Source organism: Oratosquilla oratoria, chromosome 40 (genome assembly GCF_046742065.1).
Source record: "Oratosquilla oratoria isolate Oo_2021 chromosome 40, ASM4674206v1, whole genome shotgun sequence".
NCBI classification, from domain to species: domain Eukaryota; kingdom Metazoa; phylum Arthropoda; class Malacostraca; order Stomatopoda; family Squillidae; genus Oratosquilla; species Oratosquilla oratoria.
The window spans coordinates 31,991,151-32,016,266 of record NC_134816.1 but is presented as its reverse complement, the minus strand read 5'-3'; the positions used below and the strand labels follow the sequence as shown (position 1 = coordinate 32,016,266).

Below are 25,116 nucleotides of genomic sequence, written 5' to 3'. Positions count from 1 at the left end.
TTGTGACATTGACAACAGTCAATAGTGACATCATTGTTTGATGACTTATAGAAAATAATACGAGTATGTATTGTCAGGCTTCTCTCTATGGAATACAATCTTACGGAAAACCGCGACCTTGTAAATACAGACGACATGACGTCAGCAAAAGAAGTCGACGCCGAGTTAGCTCAAGTTGGCTTGGGAGGGGCGAGGGTGACTTCAAGGCAACAGCCGGTAGCGTTCCGGAGAAGGATTATCACCCCCCATCCACCTCCCCCAAGTCCAAATGAGGGTTAACCTTATCACCGTGATGGTTATCTCTAAATTGGATAAGATTAACCTAACCTAGTGTGGTTAAGATCTTATTTTCTTAACAAAGAATGGTAGGAAATGAATATAGATACTTAAATTGAAAAAACGCACAAGAACCAAAATTTTATTTTTGATTTATGCCCGGTTTTACACGAAATTCAATTCTTGCTTTCTCTGTCGTATATCACCATGTCAACATACCTCCAACATGTGCAGTTATGTAGGTCTCAACATAACACCATTTTGTACAGAACTTTTTTTTGTCGTTTATTTTTATTTTTTTCGTCTACATTGACCTGCAAAGAAAAAATAAATGATGAAAATTAGTAACCAAGTTATAATACTACTACTAATAATAATTACAATGATAATAATTATAATAATGGTGATAGTAATAATGCAAAAAGGTTTTGAGTTAGACAATGAATACTAATTGTGCGTTGACTAGCGAATACACGCACACACACACACACACACACACACACACACACACACACACACACACACACGATGAACAGGTCACCTTGAAGGGTTTTGTGTCTCAATTTGTCACGATGAGCACGAGCTTTCTTGTGATTCACTTTTTTTTTATCTTATCTATTCGATCGAAGTTTTTAATTTTTCGCATTTTAACTCGCGTGTTCGTCTTTACGTTACGTTACTCCCCAGAAAGGCTTGTAGGAGACCTTTAGGTCTTTATGTAAGCCAGCTGCTATAAACTGTGTGTGTGTGTGTATATATATATTATATATATATATATATATTTATATGTATATGTATATATATATGTGTATATATATAACTGTATATATATGTATATATATATATATGTATATATATATATGTATGTATTGAGACATTCTGACAGGTTGATCTAAATGGGACTTGGAAACACTTTAGTCTTAGTCTAAGTTTATTCCTAACTAGTTTTCTGTGAGAAAACATACCTGCGAAACTATTTAGGAATAAACTCAGACTAAGACTAAAGTGTTTCCTACTCCCACATGTGTGTCTATATATATATATATATATATATATATATATATATATATATATATATATAGTGTATGTGTGTATGCATGCATATATGAATTTCTACGGTTGGGTGTGAATGTACATTTTTGTCCATAATGTCTTGTATTCTATTTCCGGTTTTTTTTTTCTATAAATGTATATTAATTCTATATGCCTCTATGTATCTGTCTCTCTACTGTTATCTTTACCCTTCTATAGGTCTGCTTCAATTTCTATATATATATTTTTTTTCCATTCATTCTTCCTGGACTTGCACATTCCTGCATTCTTCCACTATGACTGTTTCTGCCTGCGTCTACGTCGCCTAGTCACGTTCCCGCCTTTGTCGTCATTTCCTCCTCTCCCTCCTCTTCCTCTCCCCCCTCTTCTCTGCTCCTTCCTCTCCCTCCTCCTCCCCATCGTCCTCGTTCTCGTCCTACACAGTGCCCCCCCCTTCTCTATTGTCTGTTCACCTCATCGGAATTCCTCGTTTATTATTTTTATAATTTCAATAAATTTTAGGCCCTCCAAGGTCTTCTGTCGTTATTCTCTCGTTCTCTGCTCTCCTTTCTCTGTCCCATTCCTGAAAAATGAACACTGCGTATGAATGTAGACAAGGAGAAATATTGAGATAATAAGAATGTGTGGAAAAGAAAGGGAGGAAAAGGAAAAAATGTCGACATTCGGTGTGATCAGATATTTGTCCAATTTTAACAATGAAAATATATACGTAAGGAGTTGTCATTATTGTTGAAATAACTAAAAAGGTAAAATATATACGTAAGGAGTTGTCATTCTCGTTGAAATAACTAAAAAGGTAAGGAGCACGCTGAACGCTAAATAGAAAACCGCTCCTGTGAATAATCACAGACCAGCTGTACGGCAATAGTACGGAGGGGGTGGTAGGGAGGGGGTGTTTGAGCGACCGCGTCGCCCGGGAACCGTTATTTAGGACTTGGTGTGTAACGTCGTAGAAGAAATTAAAGAAAACCCAGAAAAATCTAGATCATCAGGAAACGGATGTCACATTATGGTATGTGGTCACTAGATTATTTTACTAGAAATTGAGTGTTTCATAGGGACATGATTAAGCTGACAGGAAAAAAAAAGTTCAAAGAAAAGTGAGTCAGGTATCAAGGCATCCTGCCTGATTATAAGTGCATTCATCAAGGAGTACAGGAAACTTCTCGTTCATTTCCCTCACCCCTTCCCTTCTGCCTCCCTACCTCTCCTCTCCTTGTGGCCTCCCCTTACCAAGCCACTACCCTTCCCTCCCTCCCCTATTCCCCTCCTGTCCCTTCCCACGCTAATATACAAGTCTCACCATCCATACCTTGTACGGTAACATACCGGCCCTCGGTAGACCACCAGAGCAGCCAAGCTCAAGAAGAGTCTCCCTCAATTCAATTGAATCTCCTTCCCCACCCCCCTTCCTCCCTCTCCTCTTCTCCTTCCTAATCCTTCTCCTCTTCCACCTCATGATTCCTTTCCTCTTTCTCCCCATCCTCCCTTTCCTCTCCTCTACTCTTCTTCTCCCATCCTCCCATTCCTCTCCTCTCCTTCCCCGATCCTCCCTCTTCTTCCCCCATCCTCCCTCTCCTCCCCTTCCCCTATCCCCCCTCTCCTCTCCTCTCCCCTTTCCCCCCTCTCCTCTCCCCTTTCCCTCCCTCTCCTCTCCCCTTTCCCTCCCTCTCCTTTAGTTTCCCCATCCTCCCTCTCCTCTCCTTTCCCCTTCCTTCTTCCCATGTCCCCTCTTTTTCATCATCCCCTCTCCTTCACCCCCTCTTTACCTTCCCTTAGTCCTTCTTGCCTCCCATTCCTCCTCTGCCCGATTCCCATCCTATCCTCCTCCTCTCCCTCCCCTCCCCTCCCTCCGCCTGCTCCAGTGACCAGCGTGGTGGACGGAGGGGGTGATCCAGGAGAGCGGTGCGCACCACCGTGACTGTACAAACGCGCGTTTGAGCGCTCGCTCGCGCAGGCGCAGTTATGTATTCATTGTGAAGAACTCATTTGCAGTACTAACCTTGTTGTCACCACAATTGCACGTGACCGTATTAGTCCGTCATTGTGTGTATGCGCGCACACACCACGAGCGTAGCTCCCCTTCCCTTAAAATACAACTAGGTAAATACACACACACACACACACACACACACACTCACTCACCACTACGGCGGTCCGGGTTCGAATCTCGCCCAGGTCCGTAATAATTTCAGTATCGCTGCGCTGGAAGTCGTTACTCCAACTCACATGGGCGGGGAGTTGGGGGTGCGTGTGCGTGTAAGGTCACAGCATGGCCCATAGATCGGTCATATATGAGCTCTGAGTTCTCTTCCGGGAGGGAAATATCTGTCGATCACGAGTCCAACACGTGATCCAAGACCATTGTGGTGACTCATACGCGTGTGTTAAGGCAGGTGTGATAGATGGAGAATAACCGACAGGACCACAAGAATGTTATAGTACAATTAATTAAGCGCCGTTAGGTAAACGCGTGCGCATTTTAAACTAGGTATGATGAATGGAAAAGAAAGACAGGACCCCACGAATGTTGCTTATTTAATTTATATTACAATGAGGTAAGTAGGTAAACGTGCGCGCGCACACACACACGCACACGCACGCATGTTTTAGGTTAAGTATGGTAAATGGAAAATAAAAGAGGACCATAAAAGTATTACTTATTTCATACTACAATTAGTAAACACAGACACACACGCACACAAGAAAATTTTCAGAGATGAATAAAATCACTTGGAGATAGAAGAGGACAACATGCATGCCTTTATTAACATATGTATATATTTGTGTGTGTATACATACATACATATATATATATATATATATATATATATATATATATATATATGTTGAGACATTCTGACAGGTTGATGTAAGCGGAATAGGAAACACAGGAGTCTTAGTCTTGAGTTTATTCCTGACTTGTTTCGCAGGTATGCTTTTACCTGCGAAACTAGTCAGGAATAAACTCAAGACTAAGACTCCTGTGTTTCCTATTCCGCTTACATCATATATATATATATATATATATATATATATATATATATATATATATATATATATACATATATGTATATATGTATGTATGTATTATACATATTGGGACGAGGCCCCGAGACTCACTTGATATATTTTGTTTTATCTTTATTTCGGGCGATTTCACCCAAATGTTGACAAAGCCCGGGGCACGACTGGGCCAGTAGGGTAGCCAAACACACTTTCACCAGACTCCATCCTAAAAATACATTGTGTGTGTGTGTGTGTGTGTAATTAACCAAACCAGGTACACGTGCCGGACACGTGATTGACAGCTATTACGCACTGAAGAAGAGCATCAGGCAGTGAATTGGTGACTTCTTTTTTTCTTGTTTGGTAGAAAATGCGGACGTGGAGAAGGTATTAACACACACATACACACACACACACACACACTATATATATATATATAATATATATATATATATATATATATATATATATATATATATATATATATATATTCATTGCGTAGTATATTTGAATCCAAGCTCACATTGGTCATCACTCATCAGTTGTTCCGACTGACGGGTGTGTCGTCGATGATTTTCTCTTGGGTGATTCCAGATGACTTTGACCATCCGTAGGTGGTGGTGGTGGGGGGGGGGGTGCTCTCCTCGCCACACGGAACAACTGCTACTCGGAGACTGCTCGCAGCAGTGCACGCGTTTGGAAATCGGCCTAGTTTGACTTACGTTTAGTTTATACAAGCGTGATTTTTTTTTCTCGTGGTCTTTGATTTGGTACTCAGAAAGAATCGCATTTTTTCATACAGTGTGAACTTGTATGTGTTTTTATAAGGGTAGAGAATTTTGCAGGAGTAACGTGGCATTGGTGCAGTCGTGTGAGTCATGGTATGACTTTAAAAAGGCTTTTGGCCTGCACTGGACTTCGAAATATACTATATATATATACTGTACTGTATATATATATATATATATATATATATATATATATATAGTGTGTGTGTGTGTGTATAATACGTACATGGACATATACATTTACAGTAACAAACGAAAGTAGTTTTGGGACCTCCTGTAGCTCGTATAACGCAATGTAGCCTTGGCTCGGTCCATTTGTATGCGGAAGTGTTGAGAACCCCCAGGAGTGGCATCATCGTGGTTCCAAGCGCTTCTCAGAACTCCTTCATTCATGCAGAGAACGGAGTGCGTGTGTTCGACAATGATTAACACGTCCCCTCAGAAATAGCGGATGCGTCCGTGTCATTTGTCATCTTTCGCAGCCTCCCGCGATCTCGGTGTCTTGCTCTCTGTCAGTCACTTCCACGCTTTCTCTTTCTCACTCTTCCCCCTTCTCTCTCTCTTCCACTTTCTCTCTCTCTTCCCCCTTCTCTCTCTCTTCCCCTTTCTCTCTCTCTTCCCCTTTCTCTCTCTCTTCCCCTTTCTCTCTCTCTTCCCCTTTCTCTCTCTCTCTCCCTCTCTCTCTCTCTCTCTCTCTCTCTCTCTCTCTCTCTGAGTTCCATATAACACACATACACACATGCACACACTTTTTAAAATGGGACAGAAAAGAAACAAGAGGACACGAGAAGAAGCTAAAGAAGGACATTTACAGAAGAGATTTGAAAAAGAATAGCTTCCTACACATAGTGATCGATGTCTGGAACAAACTAAGCGGGGAAACAGTGAGTGCTAAAACTATACAAGATTTTAAGAACAAGCTGGATGCGGAGAGATACGAAAACGGGTCACTACGAGCATAGCTCTCCTCCCGTAAAATTCAACTAGGTAAATGCACATACACACACACACACACACGTGAGTGGGAGAATCCATCAGTGTGTTTGAATATTGACGCTCATTTCTGAACTGAACACAGCTTTGGATCAGAATTCCAACATACTGCATCTAAAACCAAACGAGTTTAGTTTAGTGTAGACCACTGAGTGTTTTAGGATTGACATTATCACTTGACTCGTTCAGCTTTGGTGGCTCTCTTTAAGGCCGTGGTTCTTAATCTGGGGACATGAGACATGACAGCCAGTGCAGTGGCACTGTATATTTACAATGAGAAAGCAAAGCAAGGTTTGCATCACTAATCCTTTTCATATGTTTGCATTGTATTGGATGGGGGTACGAGGTTTTTTCTGAGATTTACAATGAGAAAGCAAAGCAAGGTTTGTATCACCATTCATTTTCATATGTTTGCATTGTATTGGATGGGGGTACGAAAAAAAATTCTGAGATATTAAGGGCACTGAAAAAGGTTAAGAACTGTTGCTTTAATTAAGGGTTTGCTTCTTAACGCAGACTCCTCTTCGACTTGGATCGTGGCGACGCTGGGGTGAAATCGTCTCACGAAATTGTTGTTATTGGAATGTGTATCAACTCAGCCTTTCTTTATATTAGTTACGGTTCGTAATTACGCTTCTGTACTTGCAGAGCACTGTGCATAATTCATTAAAGTGTACATTGTAATCCTTTGTAATCCCTTTGAGAGGGCTGACGAATTTATTATGTCGTTAATGACAGTTCCGATCATTATCAATTTATCAAGGTATCTTAGACGTCAAAACTTTCCTGGCGTTTCTAATCTATTTAGTCACCTTTCTCTGTTTTGTTTTTTTAAAGCCAGGCAGGCAAATTCTTAGTGTTGACCGGGAATTTGAACGAAAATATAGAAAGCTAAGTTGTCTCCAGGCATAGCCCATCTATCGTTGAGATATTCAAAGAAAACGGGCATAGCTACTTTTAGAGAGAACGAGTGATTTTAGGGAGGAGCTTCATTACTTTGAGAAACAAGTTATAAGAATGAAGGAGCCTGCAAGACATAAGGCCTACACTAGGCAGTTCCATGTCCATTACCACTTGTTATCCCCATCCATAAAGTCGTCCAACCGTTTCTTAACAACTGACAGGGATTTGTCGAAGTAATAATGTAATTTTGTATATTGTGGATGATTGCAAAAGATCACCATTTTTTTTTTAATAGCGTTCGCTATCACGGTTTGTTAAACATGCCTTTTCTACATTTTCCACTTCTAAATATTTAATGATTGAGAAGTAATATACACTGCAGAACTACTAGGCAAAAAGAGAAGAGGATTTGGAGAGTTTCAAGGCTGTGTAAATTTATGTATTCCGTACTGGTCCCTCATTGCCTTGTGTGCGAGATGATTATATTATTTTGTACATTCGATCAGGGACACAAGACCGTGTACTATCGTCCGTTTTGTCTGTAAAAATTGTAGTTGAACGGTTGAAACATGTCAGGATTTTGGTATACATACAACCAAATTACAACGTCCAAGTATTTTTTTTTTCGCTTACATAGCAAAAAGTAAGGTATATATTTTTAGTGTTTCAAAACGATAGGCCCTACTAACAAATTGCTGCATTTGATACTCGAGTGAAAGTGAATTATTTGACGATTGTGCAATGAATTTATATGCAACACGAATTTTAAACGAGGATTAGCGAATATAAAGAAAGAATTATAAACATTTTGGGAATATTTTGAACATTGTGGAAAATTAATTTAGACTGCCAAATTATCCCCTACATTAATTTTACCAGCGACGACTGATGACTGGACCTGGATCTTCCAAAATCATCAAGGTGACGCTCATTATTGATATTTTTCAGATTAAAGGACATTTGATATCACTTGGTTGAGGGTCCTGAAGTTGGGGGGGGGGGGTTTGAGAGAGAAACTGACTCAGAATCGAATGCAACGCACGTGACCTCGGCAAGACGAGAATGTTCACCCCTTCCTTATCCCACCACCAGCCCCCCCCCTCCCCCACATTGCCTGGCTCTAGTTACCCTACCTGCCCCATGTATGCCCAACGTACGTGTGTACCTGTGTACATACCGGTACATTACGTCTTACATACCAGGCCCGTACCCACTGGAGGGGGCAGGGAGGGCAACTGTCCTCCCCCTAATTCTAAAATATTATAATTGTTATTATTATTATTTTTCACATTTTCTGGTAACTACCCCCACCGAGTTGCGTTAGGTACCAGAAAAAAAAATAGAAGTTAAGATTTGGACAAATTCCATGGGGGGTGGTGGTTGACCCCATATTTTCATAATAGGATATTAAAAATATTTAACTTCTTTAACTGGTCAAAAAAATAACTAACTGTAAGCGATATACTACATAGGGAAATATATGTACTCGACAAAAAATACATATGCTGTCGACGTTGTGAAAACTAGCGTGTGTTAAAACTTGTGATTGTGCATATAAACTTGCTTTGGTCGTCTTCTGAGGAGAAATTGCAATTAATTCTATTTTTTTTCACCCCGGGGCCGTTACCTTGACCCCAGCCCGCCCCATATCTATGCGCGCCAAGTCTTGAATGTAGAATCGACTGACTCAACTCCGCCACCACCTCGCCTCACCTTTGCAACGCGCTCTTCCCGTGACCGTACGTCCTCCCCCCTTCGTCCTCGGTTACTCCTCCCATCACCTCTCTAGCTCTTCCTTTTACCTCCCTCCCAGGCCTGTCGTTGACCTAAATCCTTCCTTGTTTTCTACTTCGTAGAATCTTCCCTCTGGCGTGGATTGTGGCACGAGGGGTGAGATGGATCTGTTGATCAGGTATTCTCGAACCTTCCTCCGTAATATACCTACCTCCTTGGGTGGGTGCGTTTGGACATTACCCAGTTATTCGTATACAAAAAATAAACAAGTAAATGAATAAAAGATAATAAACAACTTGGAGGAAGACGCAAAGAAATAAGTATTATATCCCGCTCGAGGTGTAGTGTATTGCAGAATTTGTACATTATCCTCCGTATCGTGTAATATTTCATCCCCAGGGGAAATTTACCTCTGTTGCTACCAGACATGAGTAGGAAGTTTCAGGATCTATTGAAGTGATAATTGCATGCAAAGCAGTCTATCTTGTTTATCTATCATGAGGACCACAATGGAAATAAGCGTACGTGCTTTTTTGTGTTATCCTCGGCAATTTGCAATTATTATTTCGAACTAGGTGTTTCTTGTCATTATCTGCACTTCATGTATATTGATTCTTTACCAAATAAATTTATTATTATTATACTATTATGTTTTAGAAACCAGTCTTGTTCTCGGTAGGATTGTCAGCATCTTTCACGAGACTTCTCCAGATGACGCCAAGAAAGTGAACCTGCCATTTCTTGGTCGTTCAACTGCTGTAGTTTTTTTTTTTTTTTTCTTCTTCTCCAGAGGTGATGGAACTGAAATCGACAGAGTTTTTAATCTGTGTTTCTCCTTTAATAATGATAAACATTCAAAATGGCTGTAAGCAGATTGAATAAGCAGAATCCATTTTCAAGGGTTTATCTTCTGAATTTTGAGGCGATAGAGTGAAGCTGTCCTCACACACATTTTATTTTATTTGTTTATTTTGTGGTACGACAATTTACAAGAAACTTGTACATTTATCATTGGCACCTCATCCGAATTGAAGTCTCCGTTTTCTGAAGCCACACACTATCAGATGGCGCTGTACAAGGAAGACACAAAGTATCAGAACCCAGCCGATGTTCCTCCCTCATTGCATCCAGTGTCCAAAAACGGCTTCTTGCTCGCCCACCTTGTCTTGTCTTGTCTTCATCTCCCACGCCGTGACCTCCCCTTTCCTTATATTTCTCCCATCTCCTCGACATCCTTATGCGGGTTTTGCTTGGATCACGTGTTGGACTCGTGATCGACAGCTATTTCCCTCCCTGAAGAGAGCTCGTGTATGACCGATCTATGGGTAATGTTGTGACCTTACACGCACACACACACACACCCAACTCCCTTCCAACTAGCGTTGGAGTAACTACACGCAGTGCAGCGATGCTGAAATTACTTCAGCCCTGGGTGGGATTCGAAGCCGGACCGCCGTAGTGGCGGCCGCGAACGCTACCACTGCGCCCTCGAGTCGTGTGTATGGGTTTGTGTGCATATTCGTTTTATAGGTTTATTTTTATATTGGTGCCTCAAGTGTCACACACACACACACACACACACACACACACACACACACACACACACACACACGCACATTAACCGGACCATATATAAGCTCTGAACTCTCATCCGGAAAGGTAACAGCTGTCGATCACGCATCAAACACGTGTTCAAAGACCGTGGTGAGTCACACATGTGACCCATTTTGACCTGGCCGTGAGACAAGGTCAGGAGAGTGGTCGAGACTGGTTCGTGCAGGGTCATAGTCATCTTCTTCCGGTAACTTGTCGGAGGTTCTCCACTTATGAATTGCTACCCGGAAGGGCTTTAGTTGAGACTGTATAGGGCAGCGATTCCCAAACTATGGGTCGCGAAGTGTGTCGCGAGACCTTGTTAGACAAAAAAGAATCAATCAAAAGCTTCCCTACACTTGTGTTTTCAATAAAAGAAGACTTTCGAAATTGCTTTTTGATGCTTGGGGGGTCGCCACATCTTCAGATCTGGATTTGGGTCGCGGCCAAAAAAAAGTTTGGGAACCACTGGTATAGGACAGAGTTTCCGACCATAGTAGCGTCCCTGTTGTCATGTCTAAGCAGTCCAGCACCCCTATTTTGGTAGTAGAAGGATAAAAGAAAGTGAAGTGTACTGCTTGATTATTTATTTTCTCAGAACTGAAACAAATTCACAATATTGTTTGTAGAAGAAATAAGAACACCTTAGAAAAATAGAATAGCATGGAAGAAGTCAAATATGCACAACTAGGTAATCAGTGATACATAATCAATGTGATTTTTGTGTGCATCACTTCCTAGCTTCCCCTATAATTGATTTCAGCAGCCCAGTTTGGGAAACGCTGGTATTGGGTGCCGCCTGAGGTCGAGGGGTGCCCTCTCTTCCTGATCTCTGGGCATCGCCACTCCTAATACTGACACCACGCGTGGACATACTAGCCTGTTTCATGTGTGAACTGGTCCGGGCAACCGACAAAAAAAAAAAAAAAAAAGAGAGGGAGAGAGAGAGAGAAGAATAAATGCAATAGCAGAGGAGCTTACACCAAGAGACGCTTAACTGCGACCGAACCAGCTGTATTAGATCGATGTCATCACTACTAAGGTAGTTATCACCGGGAGCTGCTCGATCAGAGCTTAAGTAAAAACGAGATGGAAACCAGTGCATCACAGAGGTCCAAAAAAGACTAGATAAAAAAATATTTTAAGAAATAACGTAACATCAGAGAAAAAGTAAGCAAGACCGAAAGTCTTACATTTACAAGGGCAATAAATCCGTATAATTGATATAATTACAGTCATATAAAGCTATTATGAAGTAGACGAAATATAAACTAATACACTACAAACAAGTATATGTAGCAATGGCGATGAGACTAGCAAGTAGTTAAAATAGGATATGAACCGAGTTTAACAAGAATAAAGAACGAGAAAAAATGTATATTCATATTGGGATCCTTATAGAAATGTGTGTGCGTCTTCGCCCTCTGCTAATAACAGAATATGTGTGCCTTTGTTTAGCCTCGCTGTTTCCGTGTATCTCTGTACAGTAACAGATGGATGGCAATATAATAGTTATTACGCACAAAAGTAATGTATTCTGCGTGGATGTTAAATATTAAGAAAAAATGGATTCCGCGCTAGTTTTGAAAATGAATTCAAAGAAGGCATTTGAATTCTGCGCAGATGCGTTGGAGGGTCACTGAATAACAGATGGATGGCAATATAAGTTATTACGCACAAAAATAATATATTCTTAAAAATGGATTCCGCGCTAGTGCTAAAAATGAAGTCAAAGGCGACATTTGAATTCTGCGCAGATGCGTTGGAGGGGTCACTGGCCTCAGTCGTCTCAACACCTTTCCGACGACGCGGCGGCGTCCTATCATGTAACATATTCTGATGTGGCCAATACTAGACGATTTTATTCTCCATGGGATTAGATAGATTGTAAATTAGGGTCTTCATCGCTCGTTAATGTGAAGGTCTTAAAGCACGTTACCGAAGTGGATGTAGGGGGAGGGGGGAGGGAGGTTCAGTGTCGGTCGACTTGGAAAACGACGACGACAAAATGCAGCGCGATGTAAACGCGTTTCAGAAAACCGGTTCTTCTGATCCTGGACCTCTTGATTTCTTCGCTACCGGGGATGTGGGATAGGGTTGACGGGTACTTCAGACATGAATATAATAGACTAGCAACAGTCCTAACCAAAAGAAAACGGACCCATTGATAAGGGGGTTTAAAAAATAAGTCGTAGTCTGTGCCTACTTTTCAAATGCGGATGTCGACACTTTAAGAAAAAAGTATAATTGACGTTAGTGCAAAATATTTGACCAAAAAGTTGCTGGTAGCTGCACATTTCTCAAAACTTTTATTTCGATGATTTACAGACATAGAAAATTATAAAAGAAATAATAATAAACTGCAGATGACTGAAAATATGGCGTCTCATCAAGAAGACTAAACAAAAGACGACGCGATGCACAAGAAACGTCGAGAAATCATAGTTCTGTTTTTCATTGTAGTCCCGGTTGTTGCAATTTGTAAAATAAAATAAAATATTTTAATTTCTCAAACCCTGGAGGCAGAATTTTAATGTTTATGGTTTGCCTTGACCCTGGCCTGACCCTGTCTGTTGGTAGCAAGAATTGATACAGAATGGAGAGGAACACCCCCCACACACACACACCAAGGAATGGTCAAGTTCAGTGCGTAGTGTTGCAAGTCATACACCAACTGGATCTTCCTGCAGTCATGTTACATTGTTATTCCCCGTTCTAAGGCCCTGTTCACACAAGCGGTTTGAACCGCGCGAGAACAGTGGCGGTACCACAAAGGGAAGAAGTGCGCGGATGTGACCCCCCACCCCACCCCACATTGTTTTTACATCGTAATCGAACCGCCACGGTTCAAACTGTTGGTGCGAACATGGCCCTAAGCGCACACCCCCAAACTTTAGCTGAATAGAACCGGCTGACGACAGACGTGATTACTGGTAGTAGCAATGATAATAGTAACGATTATGATGGTAATTAAATCATTGCAATGGTAACATTGATCGTAATGGTACCATTACTATTACCATTACCACCATTTACCATTACCCTTTAACCACTACCACTATTATTATTACCACCGTTACCACTACCACCACCGTTACCACCATTGGTAATGGTACTAATTGTCATTACTATTACCATTACCAAATGGTAGTAGTACCATTGCTATTATATGCCGTTATCGGTACTTTAGTCGTTACTTTTTGTAATTACACTATTACTTTAACAGAATTAACATTACTGTTAACGTTACAGTCACCATTATAATTACCGTCGCAATATTCGTTATTACCATTTATTACTGTTATGTACTATTGTATTTTTTTCGAGTCTCCTTCACGTAGGCTCCTGATCTTCCCTGACCAAGTAATAATGTTCGTTCTTCTTCCTCCTCCTCCCACAGGCCCTCTAAGCCCTCATGGCGTGGATGAGCTGCGTCTCGTTGGTCCTGACACTCGTGTCCTGTCAGCTGACATCAGTCGTTGGCCACGGACGACTTGTAGAGCCACCGTCCAGATCGTCAGCATGGAGGTGAGACGTCGGAATCGCCCCTAAGCCTTTATCACACTGTGCTATTTTTCCTCCCGACTTTTGAAGCTTTCGGGAGGGAACCCTATACTATAATGGAGGAAAATGCTTTTTCCTCGAGCGTATCAAATAATATTTATGTAAATTGTTGAGAAAATAGAATAGTTGGAGGAAAAATAGCCTAGTGTGATGGCGCCTTCTACCAACAGCTGAATGAAATTGCTTAGCAGCACTTAGAACACAATGTACAAACATGAGCGATGCTGATGATAATGAGAACAGGAAGGAAAAAGCTTGGCGACAAAACACTAGGCAACTAGGGTCTGTCATTTGTGACGGTCACTTGTTGCCTACCATTATTTCAAATTGAGCCTTTCACATTACGCCACTGCGGTTGCCCGGTTGCGCAATAGACTATGGCTGTTGCCCGCTCCGGTAACAAGCGAGTCACTGGCAGTTTCCGTCACCGACAGTCTCTTTTTCTTGACCAGCAAAGCCAACAGAAACACCATCTCCATTGATGCCATTCTTTTCGACTAATGAGATGATGAGAAAGGATTCCACAACTCTGCAGTTGCCCGAGACTTTCACACTAGGCAACTAGTGACGGTCACTAGTTGCCTAGTGTGAAAGGGGCTTAAAGGAACTCATGGAGACAGCTACGGGTAACTGCATGCAGTGGTCCTGAAGAGTGACGTCATTGTTTCAAATGGTGTGTAGGCGAGGACAGGGGAGGGGAAAGGGATGGTATAGGTGTGCATGACCTCGTTCCTCACCTAACAAGGGAAGGGCGGATGCCAAACGCTGCGTTCAGTGGGTAAGAGATTCAACTAGCAAAGAACAGTTTTCAGAATGCATATGGGTCATGCTTTGTGTTGGAGTGTGCATGACTGGACACTCCTTTCTGTGTGTGTGTGTGTGAGAGAGAGAGAGAGAGAGAATTCACCACCGTCTTAGATCACGTGTTGGACACATAATCGACAGCTATTTTGTGACCACACACAGAAACACACTCCTAGCCCATCAGTGTGGGAGTGCCGACAGCATCGCATAAAGCCGGGTCCATACTTGATGCATTTCCACGTATCGTATCATCTTTGTGTACCACCTAGTGATACGATACGGTGCAACAGGGTATTGTACCCACTTGTTGCGTATCCGTATACAGCAGGCGGATACGCAACAAGTGGGCACAATACCCTGTTGCACCGTATCATATCACTAGGTGGTACGCAAAGATGATACGATACGTGGAAATGCAACAAGTGTGGACCCGGCTTAAGATGCCGGCCTATGAAGCACCTAGATTGGTAGATGTGGTCTAGTCCAACTAATGGAGGATAAATATTGGAATATAATATCGAACTGCGGCGATGCTGGAGCGCCATGTTGAAAGGCGCGTGATTAAAAGGGGTTCGCGAAAAGTTAATGGAGAAAGTGGAGTACCATAGGGGACAGTGTGGCTATCAATAGACTTCCATCTATATACCAAGAGCGTTTTTCCCCTCATAAGGAGGGTATCTAAGTCAAATTAATGTATTTACTCCCCCATTACACTCCCCCTCCATTACCCTTTCCATCCTTCCCATGTCAGTTCCTCGCGAAAGACGGGTCATCCCTGCAACTGCCAACTGTCTTGGGTCAAACACAATGCAGCAAGACGGCTTCACAATGCAGCAAGACGGCTTCACTTTATCGCATGGCTCTCCAAAGTCCAACACTAACTTCCATAATCCCCCAAGACCCTGCCACAAGCGCAGTGTCGTCAGCAAACAACAACTGGCTCACCTCACATTTTCTTTACCAATCTCCAGTCCCCTGCCCATTACCCCTGTCTTTACCTCCCCGACCACCCTGTCCATGTACACATTTAACAGCCATGGTGACATGACACAGCCCTGACGCAGTCTCACATTCATCTCAAACCACTTACTCTCTCCATTTCCCATTTTAACACAGATTCTACCACTCTTGTAAAAACTCTTGACTGCCATTAACAACTCTGCCCCACTCCCATATCTGCAAAACCTTCCACAGTTCCTTTGTCATAAGCCTGTTCATAAAAAATAAATAAATCCTTACCTTTTGCTAAAGCCGTCTCGCATATCTTACCACAAATATCTGATCCACGCAAACCCTTTCCTAAATCCACACTGTTCCTCACCAATGACTCCTGTGATCCTCTCAATCAAAACCCTCCCATAAGCCTTCCCAACTACACTCAACAAACTGACCCCTCGGAAACCACAACACTCGCATTTGACCCCTTTGTACTTGTAAAGCGGAACTACACAGGCACTCCTCCAGTCCTTTGGCACTCTACCTTTCCTTAGACACACATGACACGTATCTAATCCAGGAACCTTGCATGTTCACGTCATTTTCAGAGCTACTTGCACCTCATCTTTTCTTATTTCTCCTCCATTTTCCTCTCCCATCACCACCCACATCATCTTAGCGGCTTCCCCTGCTATCACTAAATCCCTCTCTATCCTCCACATTCAACAGCTCTCTAAAATACTCCGTCCATCTTCCCCTTACCGCCTCCTCTTCCGTCAAGATCTGTCCATCCGCGCCTTTTACCTTTTCTTCTCTACTTGACTCACCTCCCCTTCCTCTCTTGATTTCCTTCCAAAATATCTTTGTTGCTTTCAAATTTGTCATACGCCTCCCCCATTTAACATCTCTCCTTTTTGCCTCCTTTTGTTTTGCTTCTCTACTCGAAGAAATATAATTAGAGACTTCAATGTTTTGGCGGTGCATTGGGTGGAGGGATATGGATAACCCTTGACCTTCATTAAGTCAGTGATTCTTTATAACTTGGGATCGGCAGCGCTTGTCCGTAAAAGTAAATAGATTAAATAATCAATAAGTATGAACCTAAGATGGAGTTCCTCTAAATGAGCTTGATTCGCACATTTCCTATATTTATTTTTTCGTTCATTTTTTGCACGCTTTCTAGTTTTGAATAATGCCTTTTTCCATTAGTAATATTATATATATATATATATATATATATATATAATATGTGTGTGTGTGTGTAATAAAACCACTTGGAAAATAAAATGAAATGTTACCGAACCTTTGAAAATGTCTTAAATAGACGAAAACGTTCGGTCACCTTTCATTTTATTTTCCAATTGTTTTTATTACACATTTTGTGAATCACGTGATTTATTCGTGTATATATATATATATATATATATATATATATATATATATATATATATATATAATATAAAACTGGTGTAGAAAGACAAATCTTAAAGTAGGACCAACTGTACATACTGTGATCAGGTAAACTGCAGGAAATTTCATTCGACCGAGAGACTGCCACTAAACTAAAGAGGTTCTATCCGTTGCCACCCCGGCTGGCTCGACTGAAGACGAATGTAACGAGTTTTGTTGTGATCATAGAATAATATAAATGTGTCGGCATTTATGTTGACCCATTCTTCACAGGTACTCCGATTCGTTACTTTCTGCCTCTATCAGATTCCAAGCCTTTGGACCCATACAGTACAATGGGTACATTGACTTCCCTAATACTTGATTACCAATGCTTTCCATCTCGCCTAAGCATTTACTTGCCTCCTTTACTCTATAATTCATCACCCCCACTTGTGACCCTAAATAGTTAACTTTCCACTTCCACCAACACACACATCCAACCCGCCACCCACATCACGCCTTGTTCATATCACTTTACTTCTTCCCACATTTACTCTCGACTTTCTCCTCTCACGCATCCTTTCAGCTTCTCCTCAGAATCGGCCGCAAGTGCAGTGTCATCAGAACAACTGGATCAACTCCCACGCCCCCATCACCCTCACACCTCACACGTGGACTCCAAACCTCTGCCTACCACTTTCACGATTACCTCTTCTACCACCCGCTTCATCGTATATGTTGAACCATAGCGACATCACATAACCCTGACACAAAACCAGTCATCTCCCACTATTCACTCAACGTTCCTTAACCCTTACTTTTGCCCTACTCATGCAAAAACGTTTGACCGCCTTCAACAACCCCCCCCCCCCTATATCATACAATCGTAATACACTCCACGTGTCCCTATCAACCTTGGCATATACCTTTTGCCAGAAACTAACATATACCTCGCCTCAAACATTTGATCTACGCACGCACCCTCCTCTCCAGACAGCTTATTCCCACTATTTCCCTCCAAATCTCGTTACACGTCCATACACCAAACTGACCACACTCAACAGACTGGTTCCTCTAAACTGCATTCACAATTGTCCCCAAGCAATTCCACAATAATTTATCTTCCTTATCAAACATTCCACGTCACCATTCAACGCAGGTACCTTTACATCCATCATCTTGTCCAGTGCCACTTAGGTTTCTCATTAATCATCGACCATAAACACCTTCTTACCATCACAGAGCATCCAAAGACCTACATTCCACAACTTAAAATGTCTCCCCATCTTCATCACACAGCCTTCATTTACCCTCTCCTCTAGTTTCTTTTTTCCCCAAAGTTTTCAAAATCTCATCCCATCTCGGTATTTCTTGTCCTTCATTTTGCTGTTCGCCTCTACCTTTCACTCTTCCTAGTTCCTCTGTGCAACTATTCTGCAGGTGTTCGCCTTTCTTCTCTCCATCGCCGCCTTTACCTGTTCCATCTTAAAACGTGTCCCTTTACCTCTAATCTCGCTTCCCTTTTACTAAATTTTATAACGGGTTCCCCTAGTATTCTCCTGTCCACTTTCAACTCTCACTTCCAGCATTTATTTTCCTATTATTGCTTCACTTGTCCTTACCCACTCAGTCAGTCTCTCTCAGCGCATACTTCAAGGCACATCGGGCGCCCTCTGTCCTTTGCCCTGTCGACCGTTGCAGCAACGCCCTCAGGGAAGACGTGTCCTTTTCCCGCCAAGGTTTTGTGTCTTGCCCAGATTGTCAAAAGAGAAGTTATGCAGGCCCATGCCGTTGACCATGACGTTCCCGTTATGTTATTGAATTAATATTAATATAATTATTAGTAATAGTATTAAGAACTGGTGTTATTGCTGTAATTATTTTATTCGTAATTTTGTAACATTACACAACTGAATCAGTCATCACATCGTCAATTCTCGTCACGCCGTGTTGCAACGCAGGAAGCGCGCTCAGCTAACGTTTAACCTTATAATGCAGGAAACTTTGACATTTATCTCGTTTGGTGTTCATTAAAGAACACAATGGCGCGTCCGAAATTGTAAACATGTGTACAGAGAATTCACCACTCGCCATGGTCTTGGGTCACGTGTCGGTTTCGTGATCGACAGCAATTGTCATCACGGTTGAGAGATCGAACCTCGTAAATGGACTTATCCGTGGATTATGATGCGACCCCATGCGGATACCCTAACTTGTTCGTGTGTGTGTGTGTGTGTGTGTGTGAGATTCATCATGGTCTTGGATCACGTATTGGACTCGCGATCGACAGCTACTTCCCTCCCGGAAGAGAGCTCAGAGTTCGTATGACCGATCTATGGGTAATGCTGTGACCTTACACGCGCGCACATCCCAACTCCCCGCCCACGAGAGTTGGAGTAACGACTAGAAGCGCAGCGATACTGAAATTATTTCAGCCCTGGGCAGGATTCGAATCCGGACCGCTGTAGTGACAGTCAGGGACTCTACCAATCGCGCCAGCGAGGCGCGCGCGCGCGCGTGTGTGTGTGTGTGTGTGTGTGTGTGTGTGTGTGTGTGTGTGTGTGTCGTCACTCGACGGCAACGCTGATAATGGCACCAACTGGCTGGGCTATTGTTGAAATGGTACTGATGGCAATATAGCCTTAAAAGTAAATAAACAAATTACGTTGAATGTATGCGCACGTCTAAGGACGGTGCTTGCGCACACAAAACGACACGAATGTATTTTTAAGTTGTGTTTATTTTAAGTGTTGCGATTTTACTGTATTGTTCTCTGCAGGTACGGTTTCGACACGCCCCACAACTACAACGACCACGAGCTGTACTGTGGCGGGTTCGCGCGGCAGTGGCAGAAAAATGAAGGGAAATGCGGCCCGTGCGGTGATCCTTGGGATACACCTCGGGTAAGTATCGCGCGCACACACGATATTAAAGGTATGGCTTTAAGAGGTCTGTAGAACAACTTAAGGAAGACTACGTATGTAAAGGATGTGAAGGAACAGTTTTCCCTAGAGATGCATAAATACTTGGAATTGCTATAGTATGGGACTTAAAAGTATATGCAATTGGATCTGTACACGAATTTGAGGTTATGATAAATTGGAGAGTAGGAGACGAGACCCCACGAATATTGCTCATTTTCTATATACTACAATTATGGAAGCACACGATACGTTAAAGAAACGAAGAAAACTACGCGACTTCATATAGGTGTTCAGGTAATTTTAGTGGATAGACTAGTTCACACTGAGGATACGCATTCCAAATTAGCTGAACTCGGAACTATAGCATTGCACCACGCATCAGGAAAGCTTTCTTGACGTAAGCACTGGGTGTATAACACTTGATATTAAACCACAGGAGCAAGTGACGGTCACTGAATATTTTACCGCGTCTTGTATACTTTTAATCTTTTGTATAATGTTACTGGTTTGGTTAAATAGTCTCGCATCGTAGTGATGTTATTGTTTAAAAATTGGATAACCATTTGCATATCACAGCTTTAGGGATGTCGCACAGCTTTGGTGGAAAGGATGCCTCAAGAATTTGCTCCAATGTCGTTTATGTGGTGACTACATGATAAATGGGGAATTGGGGGCGGGGGGGGGGGGTCGCCGATCGAATGGAGCGGCCTCGCCGTTTATGTACTGTGCCTTGCTGCATTTATTCTAACCCAGGACGATGGGCGAGATGCAGGGATGACCAGTCATCCACGAGGTGCTAAGATGAGGAGGGAGGGACGGTGAATGGGAGTGGAATTATGTCTTTTGACTTTGGTTACCTCCCTGGTTTGCGTAATGTTTCACTCGATGTTTGGGTTCACCCGTTGATCTAGAACCTAGAACGCCAAATATCTAAGAAATGAAAAACTTCTGTACTTGCATTATTTCGCGTGATGGGTTAGTTTTAATGCAGGAATGGCAACGCTCGACACACAATGGGAAGTTTAGTATCGACTCTCTAAATTCAAAGTCCAGGCCCCAAGACAATGGCTCTATTTATTTATTTTTACAGAAAAAAAAAACGTAACTGCATCATAATAACGGGTAAATATCAAAGAACAAGAAAGATACGACCATTACCATTGAGGGCAGTTTTAAGTCTGCCATGAAAAAATTAAGTTTTGCTGCTGCAGGCAGACGCGATAATTGGTGTGCTATGGGAGTGGTCACACCGCGATCAATGTTATGTGATTTAGGTCCATCTAAAAACATTACGCGCTTGTTGTACAGGAACCTACGCGTATCAAAATTTGCATCTTCAAGTGTACATATGTGTGGGCACGTGCACACCATTTAAACTCTACTTGCTGTAGGAGGGGGTGTCAGCATGGCCATGTTTGGAAAAACCGCAGCGTCCCGGCGGATACGGAGCGATGCTTACGCAGTCGACATCCCTTGCTTATCGTCGAAATGCCTCGTACAAGGGGTTATCACACTGGGCTATTTTTACTCCGACTGTTGGGGCAATTTGCAGCTCTCAAAGGAATCTGATGTGCTGGATGTAAATAACTTTCCTCCAGCATATTAAATGACTAAATTGATGAGAAAACAAAGATTTGCCATCGCGATTTCACGGCGTAAAAAGTTTTGGGAGGTGAGCGGTACCGCCGATTAATTTGAGGTTGGAAGAAAAAAAACTCCACCGACGCGTGATGACTACTATGGCATCGCATCCGGTGTGAAACCGAATTAGGGGAAGGGAGGGTAACAAATGGCGACTTAAATAGCTTATCGTTCCAGAAGAAATGGACAAATTACTTTAAAGTAAAACCAATGTTTGCGACGAAGTGTTAGTAGAGAAGAAAAAAAAAATCTGGAGCCTCGTATTGAGGGAGTTTGTGATATTATACGAGGACTGTCAGAAAATCATTTCGGATCGGATACCTGAGCACAGGATATTGAGAGAAAAAAAAAAACGAAGGACTGCACGAGATTTTTTTTTTTCTTTAGCTTTGGACATAAAAACTGCCCAACTGGCCGTTTTCGTTCGCGGTTTAACTGTCGTGTCATGCATGGCATTGCAAAGGTGGAAACTAGTTCGACTGGTTTTATCGAAGAAGAAACTTGAGTGGCCTTACTGCAGATGGAACCCCAGCCATGATTGGCTCTCTAAAGGATTAATTATATTCAAATAAGAACTGGATCGTCTGTCTTGATCCAAATGACTTTTGCAGTAATGGTGGATCAGCAAGCGAGTAGTACAGTTATGCATACACATCAAAAGCAGAGGTCTTCACAGTCACCATTTAGTTGATGAATTGTTGTGAGGTTTTCAAACTACGGGATGAAAGGAAAAATTGTCACGGAACTCGTCGTTCAAGGTGGGTATCACCATGAACGCTCTCAGATCTGTAGGTCAAGCTGACATTGCCGTTTTCAAACGCGGTTATATAAAACGCGAAAGAACACAAATTACCCTAATGTACAAAACAAAATACGTGGGAGGAAAAATGTTTGTTACGCCGTTCATTGTGGAATCAATAGATACAAGCTACAATAGTTACCTGTAAAACTACGAGCTGCGCATAACCTACCTTGCTCAAATTCTAAAGGTCAAATAATTTACAATAGGTGACGAGTTTCCCGTTTTTAGGAAATGTGCTTTGGAATACGTCTCTGTATTCGAACCTGCATACTGTACCGAGCAGTTCTTAAAATTTTGCCCATCCAAAGGGACTGCGAATGGCAGAGTTGAACGTTGCCCGGGGGGGTAGTAACACGAAGCAAAGTTAATTTGTCATGCCCCGCGAATTATCAGTCGAGAAAATCTCAATGATACAACACTAGAAACAACAGTCACAGCGTGCCACTTGTTTATGCTTACTTGAAAGTGGCAAATACAGGTTTTGGTAACCATTTCATTAACGTAAGAATATAGAAGTCTGCAAGAGACCATAAGGCCAACATTAGTCAGTTCCATGTCCAGAACCACCCACAAAGTTAGATTATATTAAAACCAATAGTTTCAACAATCATTGCATGGTTAGTGTAATCCAATAATTAATCAATGCTAAACCAGTTCTTGCATATTTCCTTCATAAACCTAAATTTGCCCGATTTAAACATTACTTATTTAGTAATTATTATTAATCAACAGCCGCGAGCAAACGAAGCTGGAGGCAAGTATGGCACGGGCGTGATCGTACGGAAGTACAAAATCGACCAGGTCATTCACTTTGGCGTCGAACTGACTGCCAACCACTACGGTTATTTCGAATTCAGACTGTGCCCCAACAACAACCCCAGGCAAGCCGTCACCAACGCTTGCTTCGACAAATATGTACTGCAAAACGTCAACGGTGGAACAAGGTAACCGTGAACAGCATTCAAAATAATAATTATAAATAAACAAGTAAAAAAAAAAATTATATTTAGCGTAGAGCTTATCTCACCTAAAATTGTATTTCAGGTATTACCCCGGACCTGGAGCCAAGAAATTCCTCTCGAAGTTCCAACTACCCAAAGGCCTGACATGTTCCCAGTGTGTAGTGCAGTGGCGTTACGTGGCCGGAAACAATTGGGGAACATGCGAGAACGGAACAGGCATGGTTGGCTGTGGCCCCCAGGAACAATTCCGTGCGTGTGCAGACATCAAAATTGTGACCGAAGACGGATGGGCTGATGACACGCCAGTGTACGTACCAGAATACGACGACTACAACGACATCGATGTCGATACCCAATACGGAGATTCGTTCGAAGATGCCAACCACGTTGGTCACATTGTTGCCATCACTCTCGCCTTCTTGTTGATAACTTTGATCCTCGTAGGTGTCATTATTTACTTCTACTGTGCCCACGATGCAGTCAAGCGTTTCATCAAGAAACATGCAGCTTCACGAAGAACGGGGTCAGCTCCGGATGAGGAAGTACCTCAGTGGAAAACTTCACCACCTTCAGTGTTGACGATTTCAAACCCGAAGGCAGGGTTCGTTACGCCCCCGGAGTTGCCTCAAGCACCACCAAGACGAGCTAGAACCTCGGGGGTACAGCAGGAAAACACGCCTCCGCATCATATACACAATATCAGTCCACCTAACAAAGTCACCATCAACGGTGTGGCTGTTGCCCCTACGCATTCTGGTCATCCTGGACTGCACGCACCAGAGTAATTTCCTTGACCTAACCGCAAGAGCGGACCACCTACATTATCATGTATCAACTTAATATTAATGACCCACTTTAGGAGAAGAATAAGCGAAACTAAAAAGATCCGTATATTTCGATCACAAACTGATCCTCATCAGATGTGAATTACATCTACTAAAGAGGATCAGTGATCGAAATACACGGAACATTTTACTTTCGCTTATTCTTCTCCTAAAGTGGGTCATTAGTATTATTTTACCAATGTGCTACATTACTTTTTTGTGATGTATTAATTTGTTTTTATACATTTAACCCCTTTGGTATTGACGTTTTCATAACTATTAGCGTCACTAGTGAACGGGTTATGGAGCAAGACTTTTATAACTTCTGCCTTATACAAGAAGTGTATGTACCTTTTGCCAACAGAAGTGGTTTCATAGTATTCGCTCGCGCAAAGATTATGCGATATGCTATTGATAAGGATGTGACGCGTGGTTGTATACTTCAGGGTTTGTAGACGATTGACTTCGGGAGATTAGTCTTTCAGCACTACCTCTTTACGAAGGAGGTAGAGCAGTTTAGACATGTACGTGTTGTATATTCAATAAATAATTTATAATATTACTTAGTTTTATCACCTACAAATGAGAACTGGATTGATGGCGAAAATTAAAGGAATGTCTACCATTACTTCCTATTCGGAGATCAAAGGCACTACTCCCCCCCCCCCTTTTTTTCAGAAGTTCAGTTGAGCATAATGATTGATGTTTACAAATTGGTTTCCACCTTTGTTTTGCCAGTCATAATATGGCATATGCCTCAGGTAGGTTCCGAGAACAGTTATCTGACCTCTTTCCTCATTCTCCTTGTTTTACTCATTCGAGTACTGGTCCCCTTCAGGTTATAATGTACTACTCATAGTAATTGCCCACTCCGTCCCGAGATTCAGGTAAAATGTTAGATTTAATTAATAGGTAACC

General features: G+C 42.1%; 1 protein-coding gene across 1 annotated transcript in view; it reads left to right on the top strand.

The window, feature by feature from the left end:
• Positions 1-24,757, top strand: part of LOC143020758 (uncharacterized) — a 59,878-nt gene extending 35,121 nt beyond the window's left edge. The window contains exons 2-5 of the mRNA XM_076177486.1: positions 13,750-13,877; positions 19,825-19,948; positions 23,145-23,356; positions 23,457-24,757. Coding sequence (XP_076033601.1) covers positions 13,765-13,877; positions 19,825-19,948; positions 23,145-23,356; positions 23,457-24,159 — 1,152 coding nt within the window. The 5' untranslated portion in view covers positions 13,750-13,764 and the 3' untranslated portion in view covers positions 24,160-24,757. The remainder of the gene's footprint in view (positions 1-13,749; positions 13,878-19,824; positions 19,949-23,144; positions 23,357-23,456) is intronic.
• Positions 24,758-25,116: the final 359 nt, after the last annotated feature.